Below are 11,985 nucleotides of genomic sequence, written 5' to 3' on the forward strand. Positions count from 1 at the left end.
CGGGGCCTGGGTTGGTGCTGCAGTGGCGTCAGGAGGGGATCCGGCGGCGGTCGTCGAGAAGCTCCGTGCGGCGATCGACGAGGAGGTTGGTGCGGCGGTCGATGAGGGCGCTGGTTGAGGTCGTTGAGGGCGCCGGGGGTCAAGCACGGCCAAGTGGGAGGCAGAAGATGGCCTGCCGGGAACAAAGGAGGACCTGGCGTGGGGGGATCACGGAGAGAGGGGGTGGGGAAGAACAAAGGAGGATCCGGCGTGGGGGGATCTCCATGAGAGGTAGGGGGGAGAACAGAGGAGGACCCCACATGAGGGAATCGCTGTCAGGGGGAGGGAGAGGGGGTGAGATGGGGGGGGGGGGGCGGCGGAACAAAGGAGGATCTGCAAACAATTTCACTGTGACTCATTACATGTGACAATAAAGTATTCATTCACCTACATAGAACAAAGGGGAAGATACAGAGTGCTGAAGTTAGTTCTCAACACTGTACCATGTTAGTATCATAGACAAAGTCCAATGTCCACAATGGGGTAGAGGTGAATCAGATAGTCTCCTAATTTTTGAAAAGTACATTCAGAAGCCTGATAAGATAGTAAGAAGCTGTTCTTGAGTCTGGTGTGCACTTTCAAGTTTCTGTACAATTTGCCCAATGGAAGCAGGGATAAGAAGGAATGATCGGTGTGGGATGAGTCATTGATTATGTTGACAGCTTTTCCAAGCCCGCGTGAAGTGTAGATGGTGGGAAGTCTGGTCTATGTGATGGACTGGCTTATAACTACAACTCTGCAATTGCTTGTGTTCTTGCACAGAGCTGTTCCCAAGCCAAGCTGCGATGCAACCCAACAGTATGCTTTCTATTGTGCATCTGCACAATTTGTAAGAGTCATTGGAGATGTGCCGAGTTTCGTTAGTCTACTCAGGAAGTAGAGGCATTGGTGCGTCTTCTTGTTGTCGCATCGAGTGGTCGGTCCAAAACAGATCATTGGTAACATTAACGCCAAAGAACCTGAAGCTCCCAACTATTTTTACTTTGGCATCATTGATGCTGATTTTGCGATGCACTTTACCATACTTCTTGAAGTCAATAATTAATTCCTTCATCTTGCAGGATAATGGAGATGTGTGGGATGTTTTTTTTTGCACAGCGCGGTGAGTGCCTGGAACTCTCTGCCAGGGATGATGGTGGTGGATGACACGATAGTGGTATTTAAGACTGTTTTGGATAAACATCTGGATACGCAGGGTATGGAGAGATATGGATTATTTGCAGTCAGATAAGTGATGGTCTAGACATTGTGTTTGGCACAGATATTGTGGGCCAAAGGGCCAGTTCCTGTGCAGTATTTATTGTTCTATATTCTATTGCTAGAATATAGCTTCTTGCTTCATATTTGGACTAGAGTTCTGCTGAAGTCCAACTTGACTTGATGCAATTCAAGTAGTTCTGCTCAAACCCAAACTGAGCATTGATGTGATCAGTCTGAAGAAGGGTCTCGACCTGAAACGTCACCCATTCCTTCGCTCCCGAGATGCTGCCTGACCCACTGAGTTAGACAATAGACAATAGACAATAGGTGCAGGAGTAGGCCATTCGGCCCTTCAAGCCAGCAATGTGATCATGGCTGATCATTCTCAATCAGTACCCCGTTCCTGCTTTCTCCCCATACCCCCTGACTCCGCTATCCTTAAGAGCTCTATCTAGCTCTCTCTTGAATGTATTCAGAGAATTGGCCTCCACTGCCCTCTGAGGCAGAGAATTCCACAGATTCACAACTCTCTGACTGAAAATGTTTTTCCTCATCTCTGTTCTAAATGGCCTACCCCTTATTCTTAAACTGTGGCCCCTGGTTCTGGACTCCCCCAACATTGGGAACATGTTTCCTGCCTCTAATGTGTCCAACCCCTTAATAATCTTATACGTTTCGATAAGATCCCCTCTCATCCTTCTAAACTCCAGTGTATACAAGCCTAGTCGCTCCAGTCTTTCAACATATGACAGTCCCGCCATTCCGGGAATTAACCTAGTAAACCTACGCTGCACGCCCTCAATAGCAAGAATATCCTTCCTCAAATTTGGAGACCAAAACTGCACACAGTACTCCAGGTGCGGTCTCACTAGGGCCCTGTACAACTGCAGAAGGACCTCTTTGCTCCTATACTCAACTCCTCTTGTTATGAAGGCCAACATTCCATTGGCTTTCTTCACTGCCTGCTGTACCTGCATGCTTCCTTTCAGTGACTGATGCACTAGGACACCCAGATCAAGTTGTACCTCCGCCTTTCCTAACTTGACACCATTCAGATAATAATCTGCCTTCCTATTCTTATCACCAAAGTGGATAACCTCACACTTATCCACATTAAACTGCATCTGCCAAGCATCCGCCCACTCACACAACCTGTCCAAGTCACCCTGCAACCTCATAGCATCTTCCTCACAGTTCACACTACCACCCAGCTTTGTATCATCTGCAAATTTGCTAATGGTACTTTTAATCCCTTCATCCAAGTCATTGATGTATATTGTAAATAGCTGCGGTCCCAACACCGAGCCTTGCGGTACCCCACTAATCACTGCCTGCCATTCTGAAAGGGACCCATTTATCCCCACTCTTTGCTTTCTGTCTGTCAACCAACTTTCCAGCATTTTGTGTCTACCATTGATGTGATATTGGTTAGAAAGTTTCCTTTCATAGTACAATTAGTGCTATCGTCCATCATTTTGCTAAAGATTGTTAGTAGATTATTGGGGCTCAATTACTTATATTTTTCCTGTAAACTGTGCTGTACTAAAATGACTTGGTTAGAGATTTTGCTAGTTCTCTAGCACATCAGCAACTTTACAGCTAGTCATGTTCTCTGCTCCCATAATTGCCTGTCATTTGAAGAAGTAAATTGGATTACCTCAAGACTAGCTTCTACGAAAGCAAGGATATTGGATGTGCTTATGAATGCCTCAACTTCACCTTTGACATTCACGTACTGGATGACATTAAAATGTTGTTGAAGCTGAGCAAGTTCTTGGAAGCAAACTGTTGCTAACCATAGAGAGGCACTGATTCATCAGTTGACAGTAGGTGGCAATCAGGATGAGGTTTCCTCGCTCATGTTTTCCGGTAACCAAGATCTTGGATGGATCATGCATTGTGATGGAAAAGTCCAGCATCTTATCTGTAAGGTATAATTCTGTGATTATAAGTGCCTTGGCTACTGCTTGACTTATTTCTGTGCACAATGTAAAGAGCAGTTTCCAAATATCCATGAGAAGGTTTATACAAGTTTGACTAGGCCAGAGTCATTTCAATGTTTAGTGATCTATCTAATGATTAAATAACGATTATAGTAATGATTCTTGTCTGCCCATCTAACCTTGTAATAAGGTTAATGCCAATAGAGTTATTGTGACATCACCCAACTTGTCCATGTCAACCGAGAAGCCACATCTAAGCGAGTCCCATTTGCCTGCATTTGGTCTATATCTGTCTAAACCCTTTGTATTCATTCACCTGTCCAAGTGCCTTTTAAATGTTGTGATTGTGCCTGCCTTAACTACTTCCTCTGGCAGCTCATTCTATATATCCACCACCCTCAGAGTGCAAATGTTGCCCCCATGTTCCTAATAATTCTTTCCCCTCTCTCCTTAAATCAGTGCCCACTAGTTCTTGATTCCCCTACCTGTAAAGAATATATGCATTCACCCTAACCCCTCATGATTTTATGCACCTCTACAAGATCACTCCTCAGCTTCCATCGTACCAAAGAATAAAATCCTAACCTGACCAACCTCTCCTTATAGCTCAGGCCCTCAAGACCTGGCAATATCCTCAAACATTTTCTCTGCACCTTTCTAGCTTAATGGCATCTTTGCACTGGCAGAGTTTTCAAAATTGAACACGATATTTCAAGCGTGAGCTCACCAATGTCTTGTACAACTGTAACATAACGTTCCAACTTCTAAATTCAATTCCCTACTTTAGACCAACATGCCAAAAGCCTTCTTCACCATCCTAGCTACCAGCAACATCACTGTCAAGAAACAATGCACCTGTATGCCTATATCTTTCTACTCTACAACACTCCCCAGGGCCCAACTAGGGTCTGACTGTGAAGGTCCTGACCAGGTTTGACTTCACAAAATGCAACACCTTACATTTAACTGCATTGAACTCCATTAGCTAGCTATTCCTTGGCCCACTTACCCGGCTAATTAAGCTAATTAAGATCCCATTGTAATTCTTGCGCTACCACCTATTGTAGTGTCATCTGCAAACTTCCGCCACCACCCTCTGCTTCCTATCATGAAGCCAATTCTGTATCCATTTAGCTATCTTTCCCGAACCTACATAATTTAACGTAGAGCAGACTACCAAGCAGAACCCGATGAAAGGCCTTGCTGAAGGCCACTGTCTGTGGCCCTGCCCTCATCAACCATCCTAAAAATTCAATGAAATGCATGAGGCACAATCTCCCATGTAGAAATCCATGCTGACTATCCCTAATCAACCCATGAACCATTCCAAATGCATGTATCTCTCCCTAAGAACCCTCTCTAGTAACTTGCCCATCGCAGATGTTGGGCTTAAAGGCCTTTTGTTGCTAGGTTTTACTTTTCAACATTTCTTAAATAGAGGCACAATATTAGCCATCCTCTAGTCTTCACCCATGTCATATATCGCAGTCAGGATTCTTGCAATTTCTTCTCTTGCTTCCTACAATGTCCTTTGATAGATCTGATCAGGCCCAGGAACTTTCTCTACCTTCATACGTCTTATGACATTCAGCACCTCCTCAACAGTAATACAGATTGTTCTTAAGACACTGCCATTAATTTCCCAAGTTCCGTCATCTTCATGTCTTTCTATGCCAATCTTTTAATATTATTGAATGTATTTTTTCTGACATTTTACAGACCAAATCAGTAAGAAATTTGAAATTGATCGCAGCACCGCCAGGTTAAAGGGAGAAACTGCACTCCTTCTTGCTTCTAAGGTAACATTCTTTATAATTTACAGTTTCAATGTGATTAATATCATCAGATACTTCCAATTAACAAACTTTTCACCTAATTGTTATCTTAGATTCATGCCTACTTGCTAATATAAATTAGATCTATGTTAGTGTAGTAAACTGGAATTAATTAAACCAGGTTAACTGCCTTGCCACTTATCTCTCGAATTTGTGTGGGATTATTTGCACAGACGTGGCCTAAATTTATTTCATTTGTTAGGCTTGTAGAAAACAAAGTTTGCCTTTCTGGAAGTGCTTGCAATTTTTATATTTATTTATCAGCACCATTGAACAATAACAGGTTTAAAATCAGTATATATTGATGTTGTAAAAATGCACAAAAAACACTATGGCCATTCATGTGGAAAGTGTAGTTCATGTTCCACTCACCTGTAAACAAGCAGAGTGGATTGCTGATTTTTCTGCTACATGAACACCTGGGAAGTTGTATTCCAGTGACACAGCTGCTAGAACTGCTGCCTCACACAGCCAGAATCCCAGGTTCGACCCTGACCTTAGGTGCTGTCTGTGAGAAGTTTGCATGTTCTCTCATGTGGGTTTTTTCCAGGTGCTCCAGTTTCCTCTCACATCCCAAAGACAAGTGGGTATGTAGGTTAATTGGGCTGTGCAATTTGTAATTTGTTCCTAATTACAAGGGTGCCAGGCGTTATGGGGCGAAGGCAGGAGAATGGGCAGGAGATAGCTCTCTCTCTCTCTCAATATGTACACCGATGAGCCAAAACATTATGACCACTGACAGGTGAAGTGATTAACATTGATTATCTTGTTACATTGGCACCTGTCAAGGGGTGGGATATATTAGGCAGCAAGTGAACAGTCAGTTCTTGAAGTTGATGTGTTGCATGCACGAGAAATGGACAGGAGTAAAGACCTGAGTAAGTTTGACAAGGGCCAAATTGTTATGGCCAGACAACTGGGCCAGAGCATCTCTGAAACGGCAAGGACAGTGGTCCGAGGAGGGACAAACCACAAACCAGCGACAGGGTGTTGGGCGCCCAAGGCTCATCGATGCGCGAGGGCAACGAAGGTTATCCCGTCTGGTCCAAACCGACAAAAGGTCTACTGTGGCACAAGTCACAGAAAAGTTTAATGGTGGTCACGGGAGGAATGTGTCACAATACATAGTGCATCGCATCCTGCATATTGCGTGGGGCTGCGTAGCGTAGTCAGAGTGCCCATGGTGACCCCTGTCCACCGTCGAAAGCCCCTACATTGGGCACTCGAGCGTCGGAACTGGACCTTGGAGCAGTGGAAGAAGGTGGCCTGGTCCGATGAGTCCCGTTTTCTTTTAGATCACGTGGATAGCCGTGTATGTGTGCGCCGTTTACCTGGGGGAGTGATGGCACCAGGATGCACTGTGGGAAGACGACAAGCCGGTGGAAGGAGTGTGATGCTCTGAGCAATGTTCTGCTGGGAAACCCTGGGTCCGGCCATCCATGTGGACGCCAATTAGTCACCTACCTAAACATCGTTGCAGACCAGGTACACCCCTTCATGGCAATGGTATTCCCTGATGGCAGTGGCCTCTTTCAGCAGGATAATGCGCCCTGCCACACTGCACACATTGTTTGGGAATGGTTTGAGGAACATGATGAAGTGTTCACGGTGTTGCCCTGGCCTCCAGATCTCAATCCGATTGAGCATCTGTGGGATGTGCTGGATCGACGTCCGGTCCATAGCGGCTCCACCTCGCAACTTACAGGACTTGAAGGATCCCCTGCTAATGTTTTGGTGCCAGATACCACAGGGCACCTTCAGGGATTTTGTAGAGTCCATGCCTCGGCGGGTTGGCGCAGTTTTGGAAGCACACAGAGGACAAACCTGCATATTTGGCAGGTGGTCATAATGTTTTGGCTCATCAGTGTATATACAGAGAGAGAGAAATATATCTTTGGGCAGCACGGTGGCGCAGCGGAAGAGTTGCTGCCTTACAGTGAATGCAGCGCCGGAGACCCGGGTTTGATCCCGACTACGGGTGCTTTCTGTACAAAGTTTGTATGTTCTACCCGTGACCTACGTGGGTTTTCTCCGAGATCTTCAGTTTCCTCCCACACTCCAAAGACATACAGGTATGTAGACTAATTGGCTTGGTAAATGTAAAAATTGTCCCTAGTGGGTTTAGGATAGTGTGTTAATGTGCGGCGATCGCTGGTCGGCGCGGACCCGGTGGGCCGAAAGGGCCTGTTTCTGCACTGTATCTCTAAAATAAAATAAACTAAACTAAAAAAATATCAGACATGATTGACTGGCGGAGTAGACTTGATGGGCTGAATGACTTAATTCTGCTCCTATCACTTATGAACATGAATTTATGAGCTAATGTTCAGGGAGTGGATGCAAAAGCAGGATAATGTAGAACTAGTCCACTCCCTGAACATTAGCTCATAAATTCATGTTCATAAGTGATAGGAGCAGAATTAGTGCAATATCTGTGGTGATGAGGTAACTGAATGTCTGAGGTCGAGACAGACTTTTGGATGAGAAGGGAATCGAGAGTTATGGGGGAACGGACAGGCAAGTGCGGTTGAGATCAAGGTCAGATTACTCGTGACTCCCACTCCAGCTCCTCTTTCATCTGCTCTTATTTTATTATTACCCCTTAACTGAAGGCCAAATGCCCAATCTCGGTATATTCCAACCCGAGACATCAACCTTCTGGAGGGACTAGGGGAGTGCAGTGCATTGAAGTGTGCGCATACGAGTGTGGTGGAAACTAATGTAGGGAGCATATTATCCTACGTGGAGTTTAGAAATGCAGCATGGAAGGAAACAGGCCTTTTAGCCCACCAACCATGTTTGATTGATTGATTGAAAGATACAGGGTGGAAACAGGCCCTTCAGGCCAACAAGATCACGCCAGCCATCAATCACATGTTCAAACTAGTTCTACTTTCCATCCACTTGTTACACGACAATTTTAATGAAGTCAAACCCGCACATCTTTGGGATGTGCAGAGGAACAGGCTCTTCAGCCCACAATGTACGTGCCAAATATGATGCCAGGTTAAACTAATTTTCTCTCCCTCCATTTGATCCATATCCCTCCATTCACTGCATATCCATGTGCCTGTCTAAAAGAATCATAAACACAATTATTATATCTGGGTCCATGTGTTAAAATGCTCAACTGGAGTAAGGCCAACTTTGAGGGTATAAGAGAAGGTCTCGCTCAAGTTGACTAGAGCAGGTTATTCGAGGGGAAAGAAACATCGGCCAAGTGGGATGTTTTTAATAGTGTGCTGATGAAAGCTCAGGATATGTACGTCCCCGTTTAGAGTGAAGGGCAAAGCAGGCAAATGTACGGAAGCTTGGCTGACGAGGGAAAGTGAGGCGTTGGTCAAAAACAAGAAGGTATAGGCAGCTGGAATCAAGTGTGTCCCTGGAGGAGTTTTGGGAACTAATGAGTAAACTGAAAAAGGAGATCAGAAGGGCACAAAGGGGCCAGAAGATTGCTCTGGCGGGTAAGGACAATCCCAAAAGATTTTATGAATACATAAGGGAAAAAAGGATAGACAATAGGTGCAGGAGTAGGCCACTCGGCCCTTCGAGCCAGCACCGCCATTCAATGTGATCATTCACAATCAGTACCCCGTTCCTCCCTTCTCCCCATACCCCCTGACTCCGCTATCTTAAAGAGCTCTATCTAGCTCTCTCTTGAAAGTGGTCACCTCGGTGCAGAGCTGCATGGGATGGGCAAGGTCCTGAATGAGTATTTCTCTGTATTTACTGAGGAGAAAGACAGTAGGACGGAGGAACTAGGGGCAGTCAATGAAAGTGTCTTGAGTGCAGTCAGTGTTACTGTTGAAGAAGTACTGAAGGTACTGTCATGTATGAAGGTAGACAAGTCTCCAGGGCCTGATCAGATATATCCGAGGACATTGCGGGAAACTAGAGGAAATTGTGGGAGCCCTGGGTGAAATTTACAAGTCGTCCTTAAATACAGGAGAGGTGCCGGAAGACTGGAGGGTGGCAAATGTTGTGCCTCTTTTCAAGAATGGATGCAGGGAAAATGCTGGGAACTACAGGCTGGTGAGCTTAACATCTGTTGTTGGAAAGTTACTAGAGAGTATTCTGCGGGATAGCTTATACAGGCATTTGGATGGGCAAAGGCTGATTAGTGATAGTCAGCTTGGTTTTGTACGTGGGAGGTCGTTTCTCACAAATCTGATTGATTTTTTTGAAGACGTGATCAAAAAGGTCGATGAGGGCAGTTCTCTAGATGTTGTGTACATGGCTTTCAGTAAGGCATTCGACAAGGTTCCGCATGGTAGGCTGCTCTGGAAGGTTAGATTGCATGGGATCCAAGGAGAGATTGCAGAATGGATAGCAAATTGGCTCCATGGAAGGAACAGGGTGATGGTGAAAGGTTGCTTCTCGGACTGGAGGCCTGTGACTAGTGTTGTGCCTCAGGGTTCGGTGCTGGGCTCGGTACTGTTTGTCATCTACATCAATGATTTGGATGAGAACATACAGAGCAAGATTGGCAAGTTTGCTGATGATACAAAAGTGAGTGGTTTTGCAGATAGTGAAGATGGTTGTGAATGATTGCAGCAGGATCTGGATCGATTGGCCAGGTGAGCGGAAGAATGGTTGATGGAGTTTAACACAGAGAAGTGTGAGGTGTTGCATTTTGGGATATCGAACAAGGGCAGGACCTACACAGTAAATGGTAGGCCTCTGGGTAGGGTTGAGAGCAGAGGGATCTAGGAGTACAGGTGCATGGTTCCTTGACGGTAGATAAAGTGGTCAAAAAGGCTTTTGGCATTTTGGCCTTCATCAGAGTATTGAGTATAGAAGTTGGGAGGTCATGTTGCAGTTGTATAAGACGTTGGTGAGACCACATTTAGAATATTGTGTTCAGTTCTGGGCACCGTGTTATAGGAAAGATATTGTCAAGCTGATGAACAGGAGGATGAGTGGGATCTTATGGAGGTGTACAAAATCATGAGGGGAATAGATCAGGTAGATGCACAGAGTCTCTTGCCCAGAGTAGGGGAATCGAGGACCAGAGAACATAGGTTCAAGGTGAAGGGGAAAAGATTTAATAGTAATCCGAGGGGTAACTTTTTCACACAAGGGGTGGTGGGTGTTCGGATCAAGCTGCCAGAGGAGGTTGTTGAGGCTGGGACTATCCCATTGTTTAAGAAACAGTTAGACAGGGTACATGTATAGGACAGGTTTGGAGGGATATGGACCAAGCGCAGGCGAGTAGGGCTAGTGTAGCTGGGATATTGTTAGCCAATGTGGGCAAGTTGGGCTGAAGAGCCTGTTTCCACACTGTATCACTCTATGACTCTATGTCTAACCAGCCACTGTGTGTAAAAAAGACTTGCACTGCTTATCTCCTTTAAACTTTGCCCATTTCACCTTAAATATTTGCCCTCTAGTCTATTATCACCCTGGGGGAAAAAGGTTCAGATTATCTCTCCTATTTGTGCCTCTCATAATTTTACATACCTCTATCAGGTCACCCCATTATTGAGTCATACAATATAGAAAGAGATCATTCAGCTCACCATGTCCATGCTGACCATTAAGTATCCATGTGCACTAATCCCATTTACCTCACGGCCTTCTATGCCTTGGGGATTCAAGTCTCTTCTTAAATACTATGGGAATCTCTGCCTCCACGTCATCTTGAACATTCATTTCCATTAATTGCATTATATAACACTTTTTCAATCATTCAGAATATTTAATAATGCAAATCCCTTTTTTTGATTCAATACATAAAAATCGATTTCATCAGCCAGACCTACTATCTACGTTGTCTACAATTCGGAACAATATCTTATACCAAGTAAAAGGTACTGCTGACCAATTGAAATTGCTTGAAGTGGAAATTTATGAAGCATATAGAAGGCTTGAACTTGTTGAGATAGAGAACTGCAAACTGAAACTGGTGAGTGTAAAGTTATTTTTGTTGATCCATTTAGCATTGATTATGCCTGGAAAACCAATTGTGAACATAGAAATGTACAGCATAAGACCAGGCCCTTCGGCAGGAACATATTATATCTTACTGTATTATTTAAGTTAATCTTGCAAGGCATTTCCTCTATCCCAATTTTACTTTCTGGCTCACTGGTGTGGAATAACATTTCAAATGCACATTTCTCTTCTATTAAGCAACAGCTACATAGCATGCCCAATGAATGAGATTCTGTGTTTTGTGGTTTTGACATTAAGCTAGGACTGTCATACTACCCAATTACAGGGTCTTTGGAGCAAACAGACCAAGGAAACCTTCTGGATAAAAAGTACTGGAGTAACTCCACAGGTCAGGCAACATGGATAGGTGACGTTTGGGTCGGAATCCTTCTTCAGACTGACACACAACATCATCAATCCATGTTCTCCAGAGATGCTGTCTGACCCACTAAGTTACTCCAGCACTTTGTGTCCTTTTGTGTAACCCAGCAAGTGCAGTACCTTATTTATACAAGGAAAGCTTCGAGTTTAGAAGCTAGCTTTGTTTTTTTGTTAAAGTTAATATCTAGCAAATGATGTCACACCAATCCCCTTTAACTGAAAAATATTCCTTCATTGCACTTTAGCATGAGGAAAACAAATCCTGTCAATAATTACACGAATAGCCATTGTCAGTAATGGGGATATAAATTAAGTATTGTATTTCGTCTTCTAATCTCTATCCAAGTCCTTTGGAAAAATACTTTTTTTAAAAATTTCAATACATCAGTATTTGAATAAAATTTCTATTATTTTCATTGGCAGTGCAATTTCCAACTGACCAAAGATCTTGCCTCACTTGAAGAAGAAGGAGAAAGGCAAAAAGCTGAAAAGAAAAAGCAGGATAATGAACTTCAAACTATCCATGGTACATGCTTGGGATGGGGTGGGGAGGAAAGGTAGTTTTGGTTTAAATTAACTAATAGTGTCATGGTTTTAGTTCCAAGCTTAAAGTTGAAAAATGATCATCTTATAATATTAAAACCAATAGTGTT

At 44.1% G+C, this 11,985-nt stretch overlaps 1 protein-coding gene across 1 annotated transcript in view; it reads left to right on the plus strand.

Moving 5' to 3' along the window:
- ccdc175 (coiled-coil domain containing 175) overlaps window positions 1-11,985 on the plus strand; it is a 50,391-nt gene that overhangs the window by 35,869 nt on the left and 2,537 nt on the right. Inside the window, exons 15-17 of the mRNA XM_078406599.1 lie at window positions 4,902-4,981; window positions 10,770-10,922; window positions 11,756-11,858. Coding sequence (XP_078262725.1) covers window positions 4,902-4,981; window positions 10,770-10,922; window positions 11,756-11,858 — 336 coding nt within the window. The remainder of the gene's footprint in view (window positions 1-4,901; window positions 4,982-10,769; window positions 10,923-11,755; window positions 11,859-11,985) is intronic.

The sequence above is a fragment of the Rhinoraja longicauda genome, chromosome 10, assembly GCF_053455715.1.
Source record: "Rhinoraja longicauda isolate Sanriku21f chromosome 10, sRhiLon1.1, whole genome shotgun sequence".
Classification (NCBI taxonomy): domain Eukaryota; kingdom Metazoa; phylum Chordata; class Chondrichthyes; order Rajiformes; family Arhynchobatidae; genus Rhinoraja; species Rhinoraja longicauda.